This window comes from Macadamia integrifolia, chromosome 5, assembly GCF_013358625.1.
Source record: "Macadamia integrifolia cultivar HAES 741 chromosome 5, SCU_Mint_v3, whole genome shotgun sequence".
Taxonomy (NCBI): Eukaryota; Viridiplantae; Streptophyta; class Magnoliopsida; order Proteales; family Proteaceae; genus Macadamia; species Macadamia integrifolia.
In genome coordinates this window covers 37,134,960-37,152,940 of record NC_056561.1, presented here as the reverse complement: position 1 = coordinate 37,152,940, position 17,981 = coordinate 37,134,960, and the positions used below count along the sequence as shown (strand labels likewise).

General features: G+C 35.9%; 1 protein-coding gene across 1 annotated transcript; it reads right to left on the bottom strand.

Moving 5' to 3' along the window:
• Positions 1-12,198: 12,198 nt before the first annotated feature.
• On the bottom strand, positions 12,199-14,956 carry LOC122080342 (WUSCHEL-related homeobox 9). Its single transcript, XM_042647295.1, has 5 exons — positions 14,686-14,956; positions 14,180-14,470; positions 13,188-13,922; positions 12,562-12,791; positions 12,199-12,457 (listed from the first exon to the last, which is right to left on the bottom strand). The coding sequence occupies exons 2-5, from the start codon at positions 14,307-14,309 to the stop codon at positions 12,437-12,439; spliced, it is 1,116 nt and encodes a 371-aa protein (XP_042503229.1). The 5' UTR covers positions 14,310-14,470; positions 14,686-14,956; the 3' UTR covers positions 12,199-12,436.
• Between the last annotated feature and the right edge of the window lie 3,025 nt (positions 14,957-17,981).

Below are 17,981 nucleotides of genomic sequence, written 5' to 3'. Positions count from 1 at the left end.
CTCGTGCAATCTTCGAGTAATTGGGAAAATTCTTCGACAAATGCTTTTGTTTGGTAAATGGGTCTTAATCAATGCCTGGTCTGAAGTATGAAAAAGGAAAATTTCCAGTCTTTCTAATGTGAACTTGAATTTGTCAAGCTAGGCAGCTAGCTTAAAATTTGATAAGAAAAGGCTTAAAAATCTCATGATTTTAACGTAAGGAGATTGAGTTGTAGAATTTTAGGCAATTTTAACAATTCAAGGAGATTGAGTCGTAGAATCTAAAGCAACTTGGTAATCCTTTCACAAGGCCCTATTCTTTTTTTAAGACAGAAGAACGTAAAATAGGATTCTTCACTATTTGTTTTAAAACAAATGCAAAAAATATATTGAAAAAACGTAAGAACATTTAGATGGAGAAATTTTTTCATGTAAAATATTATTTGCATAAAAAATTATAAACTTTAGAAACAAACACGTGTATCTTTGTGAAACTATAGATAAAACCAAGTCCAACGAGTTATGATATAACTCTAAAGAAAATGATGTATACATTATTGGTTGTACACACCACCTCAAATCATCCAACTTGGTCATGTGTGCCTCTTGTATACAAATCGTGAGACACCCCCTGTCATGCATGTGCACATTGGCTTGGCTTGGGATAGCATGGAGATCCCTTTCCCAACTCTAATATACAAAGCCATGAGTTGGCTCTGGAAAGAAATTTTTTTAAATCAGTGGTTCTTAATGTTCCAAACTATGAGGCAATGTAAGAAATAGAAACCAGGCAATAGGTATAAGACTTTGATAAAAATAATTGTATTAATTGAAATATGATTACAAATAAAGGTGACTTATTTTTTTCAAATGATTCTCTGAAACAATAGTAGAAATCATCCCACTTAAGTAGAGAAGAGTCATATACTTAAATACTCTCCTTAAGGTATTTGAACGCCCCGTATATATGTATGCATCCGGGTTGACCGTATGTTCTCACCTCCAAGATAAAACAACTCTCCAATTGCTTAAGGTGCACTCCAATAAGAAATTCCCACAGGTATATCCGAAGGTAATACTCAGAAATTCAAAACAGAAAACGATAACATAGAGCAAAACAGAGAACAGAAGCACTTGCAATAAACAGATAAGTTAAAAACTCTCACAGTATATCAGTTCCCGAATACAGACAGATTTCTTATATATATTGAATGTAGGCCTCTATATATGAATGGGTATACCTGTATAGGTACCCATGTGTATACAAGTGTCTCTTTGTATGGGAAGAGTACATGACTCATACGTATAGTTGCATGTACATACATATATACATTTATTGGGTACATACATTAATATGTATATCCCTTAAGGAAAAGTTTGGAGTGAAGCCAAAAATTACATGTAGTAAAATGTAGGTTCTTTGAACCACCTACACCCGTACTTGACCCTGACCCTAGCCATAGCCAGGCTCGGTCCGGCCCGGCTCGGCTCAGCTCACACGATTCAAAAGCACCCCAGGAACCCCCACACACACATAACAAGGGAGAGGGCATCTCCAAAAGGACTTGCACCCTTAACAAATATTCCTATATATATGTACAAGTTTTCTTTCATCTCTAACCAATGTGAGACTAAACTTTGTGAAAAGTTTTACCTCCTTACTACCTCACAAGTGCTAAAGACAAAATAGAAAAAGCACTTTTGGGAGGGAAAACTGAAATTTAAAAGAAGGACCTTTTGATACAAAAGACTAAAAGCAAAATTTCAAAAAGACCATTTAAAAAGACAAATATAACCATATTTTGAAACTTCAATTCCAACAATTCCCCCACAAGTTTCAAAATATTGATAAAATCGAAAATAGAATAACTAAGTGTATTAAACATAGTAGGACACATCATTGCAGATGTCTTTAGGACTTAAACCTACACTACATTTGATGAACTACGCTATAGAGTACAGGTAAAGTCAGACTTCTTGAACCTTTCATCTGTATAGCCGGTTAGGTCACCACCCATATCCTACCAGTTGACGTTCGAAACAACCTTTAACATGATAATATTGGACATTTTTACCGGTCTTGTCCCTTATCTTGGTCTCATGGATGTTTAAAGAATTCATCTTTAAAAATCTCATCGGTTGGCGGCTACACCCCCTACATCCACTTAGGTCAATCCATAGTGTGCACCACAATTAACACATTCCCACAGTTCGTGAGATTTGACTTAATTAAGAGTTTGTAACTCATTCTCTTTTCTTTGTAGTAGTATTATTTTACCATCTAGCCAGAATGAACAATTAAGTAGTAGTACTTAGCAGGTCATCCAGTGACTTCGTTTATACCATTTAAACCTAATTCAAGATTTAACCTCTTCACATAGGTTGGATGTCCATCATATGACCTATGACATAGGCCTTAAGCTCATTCCCTTAGATGAATCATGTACAACCTTAGTAGGCATTGGTTTTGTGAATATATCGACTAAATTGTTTTTTTATTTCACAAAATCTATAGCTATTATCCCTTCATTTATGTACTACCTTACTAGATTATGTCTAAGACGAATATGTCTCATTTTTTCATTGTATACTTTGCTTTTTTTGCTTTAGTTATAGCTGTCTGACTATCACAATGAAGTGAAATAGAAGGCATCAATTTTGCCCACAATGGAAAATCTGCCACTAGATTTATGAGCCACTTGGCTTCAGTTCCAGCCTTTTCTAAAGTGATAAATTCTGCTTCCATGGTGGATCATGTACCACAAGATTGCTTAATTGATTTTCATGAAACCGCTTCACCACCTAGTGTGAACACGTATCCACTAGTTGATAAGGATTCATTTGTATCTGATATCCAATTAGCATTACAATAACCTTCCAAAATAGTAGGATTACTACTGTAATGAAGATCATAATTTATAGTACCCTTTAGATATCTCATTAGTCTGTCTAGGGCATACCAACGCTCTTTACTTGGATTGTGAGTGCATTGACTCAACTTTCTAACTACTAATGCTATATCTAGTCTGGTATAATTCATTAAATATGAAATAGAACTGATAACTTGTGAGTATTTCTTTTGATTTATTGGTTCACCCAAATGCTTTTGTAAATGATATTTCTACCTATAAAGGTGTCTTGATCTTTGATGAATCATAATAATTATACTTTTGAAGCATACTTTTCACATAATGTATTTGAGATAAGATTATCTCCCTTTCTTTCCTGATTATCTTGATACCAAGAATAACATCAGCCTCACCCAAGTCTTTTGTATCAAAATTGGACATCAATAGATTTTTAATTTACATAATAATATCCAAATTTGTACCCATAATCAACATGTTATCCATATAAAGAAGTATAATTACACCTTTTCTTGATGAAATTTATTAAATAAATATCTTTCAGCATCATTTATAAAAAAAATATTTAATATTAATATCATATCAAGTTTAGCATGTCATTGTTTTAGTGATTGTTTCAATCCATAAAATGATTTTATAAATTTGCAAACTTTTTGTTCTTTTCCAAATACTATATACCCTTCAGGTTGTTTAATGTATATTTCTTCTTCTAAGTCATCATTTAAAAATGCTATCTTTATATCCATTTGGTATATTACCAAATTATAGATAAAAGCTATTGCTATCATTACTAATATTGTATTTATTCTAACAATCAGAGTGAAAATGTTAAAATAATCTATATTTTTCTTTTGTCTAAAAGTCTAACTTTAAACTTATCAAATGATCCATTAGGTTTTAATTTCTTTCGAAATATCCACTTGATGTCTAACACTTTAGACCCTAGTGGCAAATCAACTAATTCCCAAGTATGATTGGATAAAAGAGAATCTATTTCACTTTTTATAGCTTTATTCCAGAATACTACATCTTGAGATGTTATTGCATCTTTATATGTAAGATGATCCTTGTATATAAAATAGACAAGTCAATTATCTTATGAGTAAGTATATTTCTTGTCTCTTACTTCTCCGTAGTTGACGTGCTTCATTTTCATTAGATGTAGGATCACTTTCTTTTGACATTTCTTCTCCTAAACTTAAGTTTTTTCCTATACCTGAGTCATCAACATTTTTCTTACTTAATTTGATAAATAGCCCTATACTTTTAAATGATTAACACTAGGTTTTCTACCATACCATAATTCAAATGATAGCATACTAGTCTTCTTTTGGGGTACCCTATTTAAAATATATCCAATATATAGAATTTCTTCACCCCACATATCAAGACATAAACCCGAACTAATTAACATAGAATTCATCATCTTTTTTAATGTTTGATTTTTCCTTTTAGCTATACCGTTTGATTCAGGTTGATAAGGGGCTGTAATTTAATAAATTATACTATGATTTTCATAAAGTTCATTTATGCTAAAATATTCTGAACCTCTATCAGTCCTAATTCTTTTAATTTTTTTTTCAAGTTGATTTTTAACTTCAGTTTCGTATGATATGAAAGCATTTCCTGTTTCATCTTTTGAATTAAGTAAATATAACATGGTGAATCTTAAGTAATCATCAATAAAAGTCACAATATATTTTTTACCACCCATTGATTCATATGACTTAAAATCACTTAAATCACTATGTATCAAGTCTAGTAAACCACTTTGCCTAACAACAGATTTATGAGGTTTTTTGGTAAAGTTAGCCTTTATACAAATGGGAAACTTGTCTAGAGTAGGCTTAATTTTATTTTTAAGCAATCCTAATCTGCACATTTTAGAAATGTAAGGAGCACTACAATATCCTAATCTATCATGCCATAAATCATAAGAGTCAACAAAGTGACAGAAAAACTTGACATTTTATTAATAATTTCAGATACACTTAATACAAACAAACCATCACCCAAATAGCCTTTGCCCACAAATACATAATTTCTCAACAATACGACTTTATCTGACTCAAAAGACAACTTTAACCTGACTTTATTTAGAAGTGGCCCTGAAATTAGATTTCTTCTTATATCCGGAACATGGAGTACATTTTCCAAAACAAATGTCTTTCCAGAAGTAAGTTTTATTGTTACTTGACCTTTTCCAACCACACTTGAAGATTGGGAATTTTTCATGAAGGCCTGGTTATCAGTTTTTATAATAGAGTACTTAGAAAAGGAACTTCGATCTCCACTAATATGCCTTGTAGCACCAGTATCAAGTACCCAATCCGTTGGTTTTTCAACCATATTAACATCTGTTATCATTGTAGTAAAAATCTCACTTTCAATGAGATTGATCTTAGCCTTTTTAGACCATTTCTTTTTGCTCCTGCAATCCTTCTTGAAATGACCTGATTTTCTACAAAGGAAGCAATTACCTTTCTTTTTCTTGAAAGATTTGTCCTTCTTAACATGAAGGCCCTTCTTAGAGTTTCTTTGTTTCCCTATTTCAACCAAAATTTTTTTGAGTTTGGGAGTCTCAACAGCCTTGTCTTTTGCACGGTTCATTTTTTCTATTTGATCTGGACTACAACTTGTTCAAAGGTCCACTCATTTCTCTTGTGCTTCATGGTCAACTTAAATAGGTTCCAAGAAGAAAGGAGTTTCTCAATTAATAAACCAGTGACAAATGCATTCGGCAGAATTATATTCTCCTTTGTTAGCCTCCCAACAAGTACCTAAAATTTATCAATCCAGGAGGAAATGTCATCTCCATCAAACATAACAAAATTCAAAAAGTTGGACACCACATATTTACTACTCCCTACATCCTCAAGTGTGTACTTCTGGATAGAGCATCCCATATCATGTAGGCTCTTTCAAAAGAATTATAAACATTATATAACTCAAGTGAAAGTGTATTCAAAATATGATTCTTGCATTGAAAATCAGCCTCCACCCAAGCAAGTCTTTTTGCTTCAAGTTCAGGATCCTCACTTTGTAGAGGCTTGGGTTCAGTCAATGCAAAAGCAACCCCAATCTAAGACAAAGCGAACAAAAGCATTTGCTTCCACCTTTTGAAATTTTAACCATTGAATTGGTCAATTTTTTCAAATTCAAAAATGATCCTCATCTTCTCCTTGACAGATTGAAGTGATCTAACTAAAGGCCTGACATTGGTGGGTATTGAGAGATTAGTAGGTAGTAATGGTTGAGCAAAAATGACAGGACGAATTGGTACATCAGTATTGGTAGGCAAAGTTGGTGTGGCCCCTTCATTAGTTTCACCATTTGCATTATGTGTATCTGAATCCGTATCATTTGCCATAGCCTTATACCTTGTTTCAAATACCATAAGATTGCAAGAAACAGAAACTAGGCAATAGGTATAAAACTTTGACAAAAACAATTATATTAATTAAAATGTAATTACAAGTAAAAGGTGACTTACTTGTTCAAATGATTCTCTAAAATAGTAACAAAAATCGTCTCATTTAAGTAGAGTTGAATCGTATATGTAAATACTCTCCTTAAGGTATTTGAATGCCCCGTATATATGTATGCAACCGGGTTGACCATACGTTCTCACCTCCAAGATAAAACAACTCTCCAATTACTTAAGGTGCACTCTAATAAGCAATTCCCACAGGTATGTCCGAAGGTAATACTCAGAAATTCAACATAGAAAACGATAACAGAGAGAAAAACAGAGAACAGAAGCACTTGCAGTAAACAGAGAAGTTAAAAACTCATATCAATTCCCGAATACAGACAGATTTCTTGTATATATTGAATGTAGGCCTCTGTATACGAATGGGTACACCTGTACAAGTACCCATACATATATAGGTGTCTCTTTGTATGGGAAGAGTACATTCACTTATGGGGAAGGGTACATGACTCATACGAATAGGTGCATGTACATACGTATATACATTTATTGGGTACATACATAATATGTATGTCCTTTAAGAAAAAGTGTGGAGCCAAGTCAAAAATTACATGTACTAAAAAGTAGGTTCCTTGAACCACCCACACCCACACACGTACCCGTACTCGACCTCGGCCACGGTAGGCCCGACTTGGCTCAGCGCACGAGATTTAAAAGCACCCCAGGAACCCCCACACCCACATGACAAGGGAGAGTGTTTCTCCAAAGGGCTTGCACCCTTGACAAACATTCTCATATATATGTCCAAGTTTTCTTTTATCTCTAACCAGTGTGGGACTAAATTTTGTGAGAAGTTTTAGCTCCTTACTACTTCACAAGTGCTAAAGCCAATATAGAAAAAACACTTTTAGGAGGGAAAGCTGAAATTTAAAAGAAGACCTTTTGATACAAAAGACTAAAAGCAAAATTTCAAAAGGACCATTGAAAAGACAAATATAACCATATTTTGAAACTTAAATTCCAACAGGCAATGCATTTGAACTCTCAATCAGGCACTATAGTAGCATCAAGAAATTAGTAGCCAATTTCAATTGAGATACTGAAGGACTTACAAGGAAGACATATAGACACCTCATTTTTTCACCTGGAGTAGGCTAGACAATGATGAATCGAGATTGATGCCCACTGGTAGATGCATGTTCTTATCGGTGGTCAGAACAGTTGCTTTACTTTGTTGGTTTTCAGCCCTCTTTTCTCAACTCCTAGGGGGATTTCCCTAGGGACTTGTGCAAGGTCTTTCCATGTCATTTGCACCATGTAAGGGGGGTCGAGCTAGAAGGTGTTAGGTCACTTACCACTTAGACTTGAAAGGTTTGAATCCCTTACAGTTTGACCGGCAAGCCTTGTACTAATAGGTAGAGTCATACTTTCCCTCCAAACAGTAGATCATAACGATCCAAAAATCATTGGTGTTGTCAACATCTAACACGAGACCTATTACAAAAGTTTAAATTTGACCGGATTACATCACGAGTGTAATGCTAAGTTTATTTTTAAGTATTTTATATAAGTTTGTAAGGGGCCAAGCATTGTACACGAATTTTATTAGTAAAAATTACAATTGTTGCTACTACTGTTCATGTGTGAAGACTTCCTTGTGTTTGAGCAAGGTGGCAAAATCGATGTTTGATCCGATTGAGTAATCTTCTCTACAAGATAGGGTTCTCTTATTTTCTTTCATTACTACTTCTAATTCTTCTCCCTATTCAAATTTTTATTTCTACCATCAACAAGTATAGTTCTTCAAGTTCTTCAATTAAGATTCCATTTTCTAGAAGGTTAGATATATGATGTTTTTCTAGGTTAAGCAATTTAATCATCAGATCGATTTGAAATTTTAAACACATGTTCATCATCCCTATATTGGAACTTGATTCAATCCTTAGATAAATCTGATGGTCGGATCATGAGATACTTTATTATTTTCCAATTCTACCCTTACCTATAAAAACCCATGGAATTTGTAAAATTTTGAGACCTGAATTCATATTTCTCTAATTAATTTTAATTTAGCACCTGATCATGATCATATTTTTAAGATTAGTAAAACTACCCTAGAAGATGTTCCAATCCAAATTTGGGGAACCAACAGATTGAAAGTAATTTCGGATTTACTAAAATATAAAAATTAATCCTAAGTTAGAATTTTTCTAATTAATATTTAATCAGTCAAACCCCAACATTCTCATCTTCTAAAGGATGATAACACGTGTCATGATAGATTGATTTCTAGGGTTTGGCCTTGGTCTTAAAGGATTGACTTTTGCTGACTTTTGAGAGGGGGGGTGGGGCATTGAATTAATTTTGAATTAGGAGAGTAAAGGGAGACATAACTAATTACATGTGGTAATAAAGTGGAGAATTTAAAGCTAAGAGGGTAGAAGTAGGAGACATGTAGGCTAAGGTAGGTGGGATTATCCCACATGTATGTGGTATTGATTGTATGATATGATGTTTGATATGCTTATCCTTAGGGGTGAAATAGGACCGAGTTGACCGCGTTTGAAGAAACCCAAGCCCAACTCTACATCCCTTTAATTGGGCCCCAGCCCAGCCCAGCCCAGCCCAGCCCAGCCCAACCCTACTAGGGCCTTAAAAAAATCAACCCTAACCCGCCCTCAGGGTGGGCCGGGTTCTTATATCTATCTTTTTTTTTTTCAACATACATCTATGCCAAATGAGACCTCATTCCAACGGATTTTTAAAATCAAAAGGAGGTGATGGGTTTATATTTTATAATATGTTATGTATAGGGATTTTGAAATTAAAAAAGTGAATGATGTGTGCATGTAACATTATAATATATTATATTTATAATGTATTATATTATAAAATATGTTATAATGCATGTATATATATATACATGCATTGTAACACAGGTTATAATATAATACATTATAAATATAATATAATATAATTGGGATTAAAAATCAGGGTTGGGTTGGGCTTGGGCTTGGGCTTGGGCTTGTGTTGGGCCTAGGCCTCAACCCTGGCCCAACCCAACCCTGACCCAGAGTTAGTGTTTTTCAACCCTAAGCCGCCCTCTGGGTTAGAAAACTTAACCCATACCCTATTCGGGCTCAGAACGGATTAGGGCGGGTTTGGGTTGTTAAGGCCAAATGACACCTCTACTTGTAGTGTTGAGATATACTATTATTGAATTGTGTTTACATATGATATGTAATTATGAAAGTGATTAAAGTTTGGTGACGATGAATGTTATTGTGTAATGTATTTTGTAGAGGTGATTTTTGAAATATTTTTTAATATTTTATCGATGTTTTCACATAAGTAATATGGAAAGCGTGATTTTAAAAATGGGCGAATATGAAAAAGATGATGTTGTGAAAGTGTAAAAGATGGAGTATTTAAGGATAAATACCCAATCTAGGTTTCATAACAATGTGCACAAGCTCATTGATTTTCTCTCAGAATTGAACCCGTCAGCGAAGTAATTCTTCACGTCTTCTTATACAATAGTTTCCTCCAAGTGATTTTAATGGGGCTGATGAGGACTCCAACAACGGTGGCTGACGAAAGAGTTTTATTGGAAGATGTTTTAGGGTTGGGTTGGGTATGTTTAGGATTGAAGATGATCAAAAGGGGAAAATGGTCTTTTAGTTTAGTATGTTTTGGTTTAAGAGTGGTCTTTTGAGTTTTAAAACACCGTTAGACACAGGGGTGGGGATGTAATTCTTTTAAATATTAGGATCCATATATAATTTTGATAAAGTACAAGGGAGGGGCATAATTTTCCCTTTGTATTTTTTTAGTATCTTATTTTGATGTTTGAGATGGATCCAAGTGTATGGCACAGATGTGTGCTAAACATATAAAATCCATTGTAAAAATATGTCCAGGTGTGAATTTATTTCAAGATTCGAAACAGCTAACACTTCAAACCTGCAAACGAAATCTGTAAATTAATTGGTATTTTTGTTTGATGAAATAAATAAATGGGTATTTCAATTTACATTATAAGAGAGAAAAAAAAATTCCATATCCTTGGTCACATAGCCCTTGCACAGGGGTAAGGGTCAATGAACAAGCGTAAGGGCATCGACATGAATGATTTTATTTTTTCACAAGGGATGGGACAATAATTTCATATGTCCTAGTGTCTATCGTAGGGGCCACATGACAAGAAACTTTAGTTTTCCCTAACACATAACAAAACCGAAACTGTTTATTGAGCGAACTATTTTACCAAAACTACGAAATCGTTTATTAAATGATTCAGTTTTAGTTTTAAAATTGAAACTATTTTGGTTTAAAATTTAAACCGTTGATAAATCGTTAAACTGATTAACATATACATAGTAAGTTTAAGTTTAAGTCATTCGTTTTTTGGTACAAATTTAAGTCATTCAATGTTAACTTTATATACATTTTAATAAAAACTTTAAGTTTATATTAAACAACTATTAAAAAAAATCTAACAATAAACAATTCAATTAAATGTTACAATTTACATCCATTTCACTAAAATTTTCAAAGTAAAGAAGTTGTTTGGATAAAAAAAAAGAAAACATAAGAAAACCGTTTAAAACCATTTAAACCAAAACCACGTAATTACAAGTGGTTTCTATTTTAATATATGAAACCATTTATTAAATGTTTCAGTTTTGGTTGTCCCTAAAAAATCCTACATCGAACTGTCTCCACAGTGACCAAATTGATTAACATTCTTAGACTCCTATGCTTAGACACAATGGGGGTGAAATGACTGCTCCACCTCCCATGAAAGGTGGGAATGCCATCCTTATTGATGCTCCCATTGATCCTCATGGTTGCCGAAGAACCACGCTCCCTCCCTCAGGAAACACTTCCACAAATTGTTATTATATATCCTTCATGGACTATCAATGTAGCAAATGGAAAATATTTCGATATATTCTTCGTTTTCTTCTTCCCACATTTGAGTCATCTCCTTCGTTTCGTTCTTCACAAGATGTTAGAGAGAGAGAGAGAGAGAGAGAGAGAAGCTTAACCGTATTTGATGGGAACAACCCCATGACAGAAGCTTGAGCTAAATTTAGAAGGAAATTAAGTTTTCATTAACTGGGAGACATAACCGTATTTGATGGGAACAACCCCGGCCTATCCGTTCTTCTGTACCACAAGAGGGAAGCTTGAGCTAAATTTGGAAGGTAATTAAGTTTTCATTAACTAAAGCCAACCTAGTTTCCTTGAATGAAAAGAAAGTAGGATGTTCTCCGAAATCCAGAGCCTGGACTTATGTACGTATCGTACAACTAAGGCCGGTTTATTTACTTAGGATGTATGAATGCACTTATCTTCTTTCTTAATGATATTTGGAGCTTTGTTCTTACATCATCCGGACTAACACAGCTAGTATGTTTTTCGAGTCCAAATCCTCTGTAGCAAGAGGTGGAGTGATGGTTGAGAGTATCTTGGGCACGAGCCCTAAGGGACTCCCAGCCACCCAATGTTTACTGCAAAGGTGCAACAGCTGCAGATGATTTTCACACATCCTTTTCGTTCAACTGATGATTGAGAATATTTTTCATACATCTTTTTATTTTTCAGATTATAATTTTCAGTTTGTTCTCAGGGAGTGTAATTGGACCTTGACACTCTCCAAGACGCCAACACATCTAATTAGCAGTATCCGAGCACACACTCACAAGCCATCAAATGCACATTGGATGCACTAGTACTACCATGCTGGAGAGGATCTAATTTGTGCAACTCTATAACAAACTCTTTAGTTGGGAAAACCTTCAAGGATAGTTTGACCTAATTCCACTCGTTTCCATTAATAGAAAATTCTGTAAAATAAAATAAAAAATAATAAAAAAAAAAACCTAAAAGTTAGGAAGAAAAAAAGGGGTAAAAGTTCATATAGAGGGGGAAGCAAATTCCACGTATACATTTCCTAGTTAATTAACCATGTCCAAATTATTTCCGTCCAGAGATAATCAAAGCCCCCCTTATAACAATCGCATACTTCTAGTTCTATCAATAGACCTAATAAGCTTAATTCTAAAACATAAGACCCCAAAAGAGACATTTGCGATCAACCACCACAGCATGCACTTGATACTTGCGCGCATTTCCATCCCCTCAATCAGCATCATCTGCCATTCTCCCAAACCTGAGATGCAAAGACAAAATATATACATTAACAACCAAGAAACTCCATGAGTCCCTTAAGCGACAACAGTAGACCTGGCTACACAATATGGTTAGCCTGCGCACCAGATAGTAGAATGCGCCGTGTTGCAGGGATTGTAGGGTTACGCCCCACTCATTGGTGAGGACAGGCTGACCAGAAGAGTGGATGAGGACGGCATCATCCCCAAAAGTTTCTCTTACGTTCACCGGACCTCCGGTAACTTCGAATGCCACATCATCTATGAACACCGTCGATTTCGCGGCAGCTGCCGGAGCCATTCCACTACCTGATCCTGATTCAACCCCCACCACCCCTGCGAAACCGTAGAAATTACAAAACCATATAAAAGCAAGATAGCCCCATACCCAGAGCTTGGATTCTTTGAACGTTGATGTGAGGATTCAACACCTTGCCTATTTTCTGTTATTTGAATAAAAAATATGAGGACAAAAAGGACAGGTGATGAATCCTCCCATATACGTAGAATATCAGGTGTTGAATCCTCACATGTTTGTATATGATGCATTGCAATGCATGCATAGGTCGCATGTTTGAAAAGGAAAAAAAAAAAGCAGTCTTGAAAAGACTATTATGCCCTCGACCCTTTTCTAAAATGATAGGATGGTCCTCTCCCCATACCACTGTTTTGAGTCTTGACAAATTCCATGAAGGTTGAAAATTTTAGAATGATTGTTGATGAAGGTCGTACCTCCATGAATTTGATTGAGAGTGGTCGAACCAGAGGTAATAGTATTGGTGGATGGAGTAGTAGTAGTGGCCGCAGCATAGCTGAGCTGCTGGTCCAACTGCATCTTCGCTTGCTCATCCTTCTTTGGAGCACCTTGGTTCACCACTTCACTCAGTATGGGGTCGGCTGAGCAAGGCCCGACCGCTTGATCCGGGTATTGAACCAGGTTGGATAAGTCGGAGAAGCAGAACCCATGACCATGAGAGAAAGTGGGCGGTTGGACTGGAAAGAAAAAGGGTTCAGACGAGAGGTCCCCATGATAAGGAGAATTGGATGGATCGATCACATTGGGATTAGGTCCTCCACCACCACCAACACCTGCCATGGCCATCTTCTTCTTGGTCCTTCTCGGAGGAGATTTCTCAGACGATGAGGACGAGGAAGATGAGGGTGCAGCAATGGTCTGAACCGTCAATGGCAAGCCAGTGGTGGTTGGAGCGGATTGAGCCAGTACGTTTACGCTCTGAAGGTGGCGCTGCTTGTGTTTGCTTCTCGATTTCCGGTTCTGGAACCAGTAGAAGACGTTGGCATCGCCTACTTGACCGTACTCTTGCAGCTGAGCTCTTATCTTCCTAATCTCGTCCCTTGGAGGGTTCACCATTCCGGAGTTGAATATCGCTTCCAGAATCCGTATCTGCTCCGGTTTAGGGTTCCATCGTGGTTTCGGCTCTGGACTCCGTTCTTCAGAGCTAGGCACTGTCACAAAATCACAAAACATTCAGAATGAGTTTGGATCCCCTCCCCACATGAGATCTCATCGTTTCATGAGAAGAGAGTACGAGACTAGGGAAGATTAATTAGTATCATATGAGAAGTGACAGAGAATCATGATTCAAGAAGTTATATATGGGAGGGAAGGGAGAAAATCTCTCATACTTAATGTATATGATATTAATGTAAGTGTTACTTCTTGTAACTTAGTGGGAGCTAGATAGAAGGGAATGAATGAATACCTGATGTGTAGGGGTTTCTCTGGGATCCACTTGACAGGTGAGGTGGGTTGATGTCATGCTGCCACTGGTTATGAGTGTTGCAGGTCTTGGACTTGAACATGCTAGGCCAGTTTCTGTTAGATGAAGCCATCACAAGGGTATATTGATGGGTGATGAAAGGACAAACTAGATGGCTAGCAATCTAAGTAGCTAGCCAACCTGATGAGAAACAAATAACAGAAAGCGCTTTCGCAGCCAGGGTCGCTTCTGGCATGCACAGTATCCTTAGACCTCTTCTTATAGCCTCCTCACCTACCATATTAAGTTCATCCCAATTAATAAAACAGTAATTCACATATCCCAAAGAAAAATAAGATGTTAATAACTTAATGGATGAAAATGGATAAAAAAGAATACCCACTAAGGAACAACAAAAATCTCCTGTGAGAGCATAGACAGGAAAGGAAATGAAGCATAAAAAATGAAAAATAAAAGAAGATGGCAATTACTCTCCCATCCCTTCTTACACATATTGCATTAGAAGAACAGAACAAGCCAATTCCCACCAATGCCAAGTTAGGAAACCATGGAAAGCCACACATGCTGGTGCTTTATTAGAATCTTCATCAGGGAAGAATCTGAGATCTTTCAATGCAAAGAGGGTGAACAGTGATCTAAGATCTGAAAACTGAAAAGAAGATTGGGAAGCTTTAAAAAATAGAAAAAGGATTACTTGTTTTTCCTTTTCTCTTTTAAAATTTCCTTCTATTCTTCATAAAGGATTCTCTTCTTCTCTGGCTTGCTTGCAGATACTATTAATGGAGAGAGAGAGAGAGAGAGAGAGAGAGAGAAGCTATGAGTGTGGGATTATTCTAATAGTGGAGGTTGTTGCAAGAGTAAATAGGGGGTTTGAAAGTCAAGAAGGTATGAATGATGAAGTGGGGTTTGATAGGAAAGTGATAATGGGCAGTAATTGCGGTTTTGGGTTCCATAGGGAGGTGATTTTGGATTGTTGGGTTGACTCGAGGGTTCTGTTTAGATTTTCAAACTCAATTTAACTCCATCTTTGAAAAAATTGACAATTTCTTATTACTAATTTGGTCTTTGAAGAGAAAGGTAGGAGAGAATAAACCGTTTTTGAAGCAGGAAAGGGATGTCTTTGATAAGGGTTGTCTTGTCCAAGTGCTGAAATAATAGGTACTTGTAAGTTCATATGGTGTACGTGACATAGGCCTTCGATTATTGATGGGATTTTACCCAAAAAAAAAAATTATTGATGGGATTTCATTGTTAAGAATCTTGTCAATCACTAGTATATAAATAAAATATTAATATTAGTTATATCAACAATATGCTTCATTAAATATCAAGTGACCTAACATGTAGTGTATTCACTAAAAATTTTGTATCATATTGGAGAAGGGAAGAAACAAATATTTAACAGGGTAGGGGGGGGGGGAAGAGATCGGTCATGTGTGATTGATCTTGAGAGGATATTGGACGAACACGTATCCAAAGTATTGATGAAATGAAATTTTAAATAGTTCAAGGTGAAGGTGAAAGTGAAGGTGGCGCCTCGTCTGTGGATGGAATTTGGTGAATATTGTATCACGGGGGGCTCTCGCAACTTAATTGAGCAAGAACAGTATTCAATCTCAGAGTGGTGCTTTATTTCACACTTGTTTTTGTTCATTTAGGCACCTGGGCTGGATGTTTAACAATAGCAAAGACCCTCTCTCTCTCTCTCTCCCTCTCTCTCCCTCTCTCTCTCTCTGTGCATGAATCTAGTCTACAACTTCCCATGCAAAGAGAGTTAAAAGAGAAGATTTATGGATAAGCTATATGTGTCGGTAGAACTCCGACATGCAACACCCACAACCTACTCTCGTGCGTGACATCTCATCAATCACTCACTTATTGAAAGCCCCTTTGCCCATCCCATCTCCTGCAATAAACTCTCTCTCTCTCTCTCTCATGGTTATCAACATCTCATTTTAAAGTTATGGCATTGGCCAACACGCAACAGAGTATATACGGGAAGCGTTGTTGTTGTGTTGTGCAAGTTTTTTTTGTCAATAATGTTACGTTTCTGTTATTTCTATATTTTCTTGTTCCTAAAAATGAAAAAACAACTTAAAAGCATTTGATAAAGTTATTTTGCTTCACCTATTTTTTGAAATATAAATCAAAATTTATGTCTATTTACAATTTTAGAAACGACTTTAATGAAACAAGTCTGACTCGTTTCTATAAACAAATTTGAGAAAAAAAATTGCTATGCCTGATAAATCTCTCAACTATTTAAATCTAAAAAGAGGCAACCGAACTAATTCTCCTTTTTGGGCATCTGATGATACTATTGAGTTTTTTTAATGATATTATGTCTGTGAAAAATGTATCAAAAAAGAAGTTTATCAAACATCAAAAAATCCGTTTTTCTTTTAAAAAACGTGAAAAGTCAGTGCCTTAAAATGTGTTTTGATCCTTTGAGAAAACCCTAACACGATTACACTATCATATTTAACATGTGGGATACTATATATGAAGAAAGCTACAGAATATGTGGTTGATTATAATCTACCCCATAGATTATATTTGCTTGATATTGATCTTGTGATGGGGGACCCATTTGAAAATCTGGATTGGTCCAGCCAGGTATGGATCAACATTGGATTTTACCCGAGAAATGAAATCCGTTTCATTCATGAAATGGGTGTCGATGAACACAAAGTCATATAATGCATGACAGAACAAATTCTGAAGCTCGGTTCTTTCTACGACCCTGACAGGGCATGACTTTTCACTTCTGCAATCTCTCTCTCTCTCTCTCTCTCTCTCTCTCTCTCTCTCTCTCTCTCATGATTGAAACTCTATGAATTTTCAAGAAAATTAAAAGTTAAGGTCGCTGCTTTCAACATTTCAGCTTTTGGGTTTTGATTTTGTCCTCTTCAAGATTCAACTTGAAGAACTCTCTCTCTCTCTCTCTCTCTCTCTCTCTCACAGTTGGGATGCGGAAAGTGCGGAATGGGATCTTGTGATAAGTCAGTAGAGGTCTGAAGTGGGACTGTATAAGACCCGTGTACGGTCGTTAGAAGATAGAGCAGACTATAGAGAAAGGGAGTTAAATTACACTTTCTGAACTTGTGCATGCTTGTTTATTGTTCAGACTTTTGGAGTCCATTTAATTATCCCTTAACTATTTAAGCCTCTGCTGTGCTGGGGATCTTCTGTTGGACTGGCTTACACCTTTAACGTATTTTACTTGATTAATTAATTTTGTTTCTTGGTAGAATTAATTTTTTTTCCCACAAAGCCTTTTTTTTTTTTTCAAGAAACCTCTTTTGGACCTTTATGAATCCTCAATTAAACTAAGTTACATACTTCAAAAGTAGGGGTGTAAATTATAATTGGTCATTCTCAGTGCAAGGGTGCTACTCGATGGGTGCTTGATCGATTAATAGCCCGGTTCAGATTGACATGTTTAAAGTCCCTTAAAGCTTGTTTACTAAGCCCAACATGTTTAAAGCTTGATTATAATTTGGTTAGAGATAAATGTGTCATTAGTCCATTTAAGTCCTGTTTAGCATGATTATTGGTAGCCTGATTGAAGACCAATGCCTGATCGACTATCATAAATGAGACCATGCCTAGCATATGAAGACCGGTTGCTTAAATAGGACAGTCACAGTGTAAGGTCCTAAAGGGGGGAAGCTTGATTATGCCCGACCGAAATTGGCCAGGCTTAACTGATTGACAACCCTATTCAAAATGTCCTTAGTTTCCTCCAATAGTACCTTTATTTCAAAAGAGGGGGGGGGGGGAA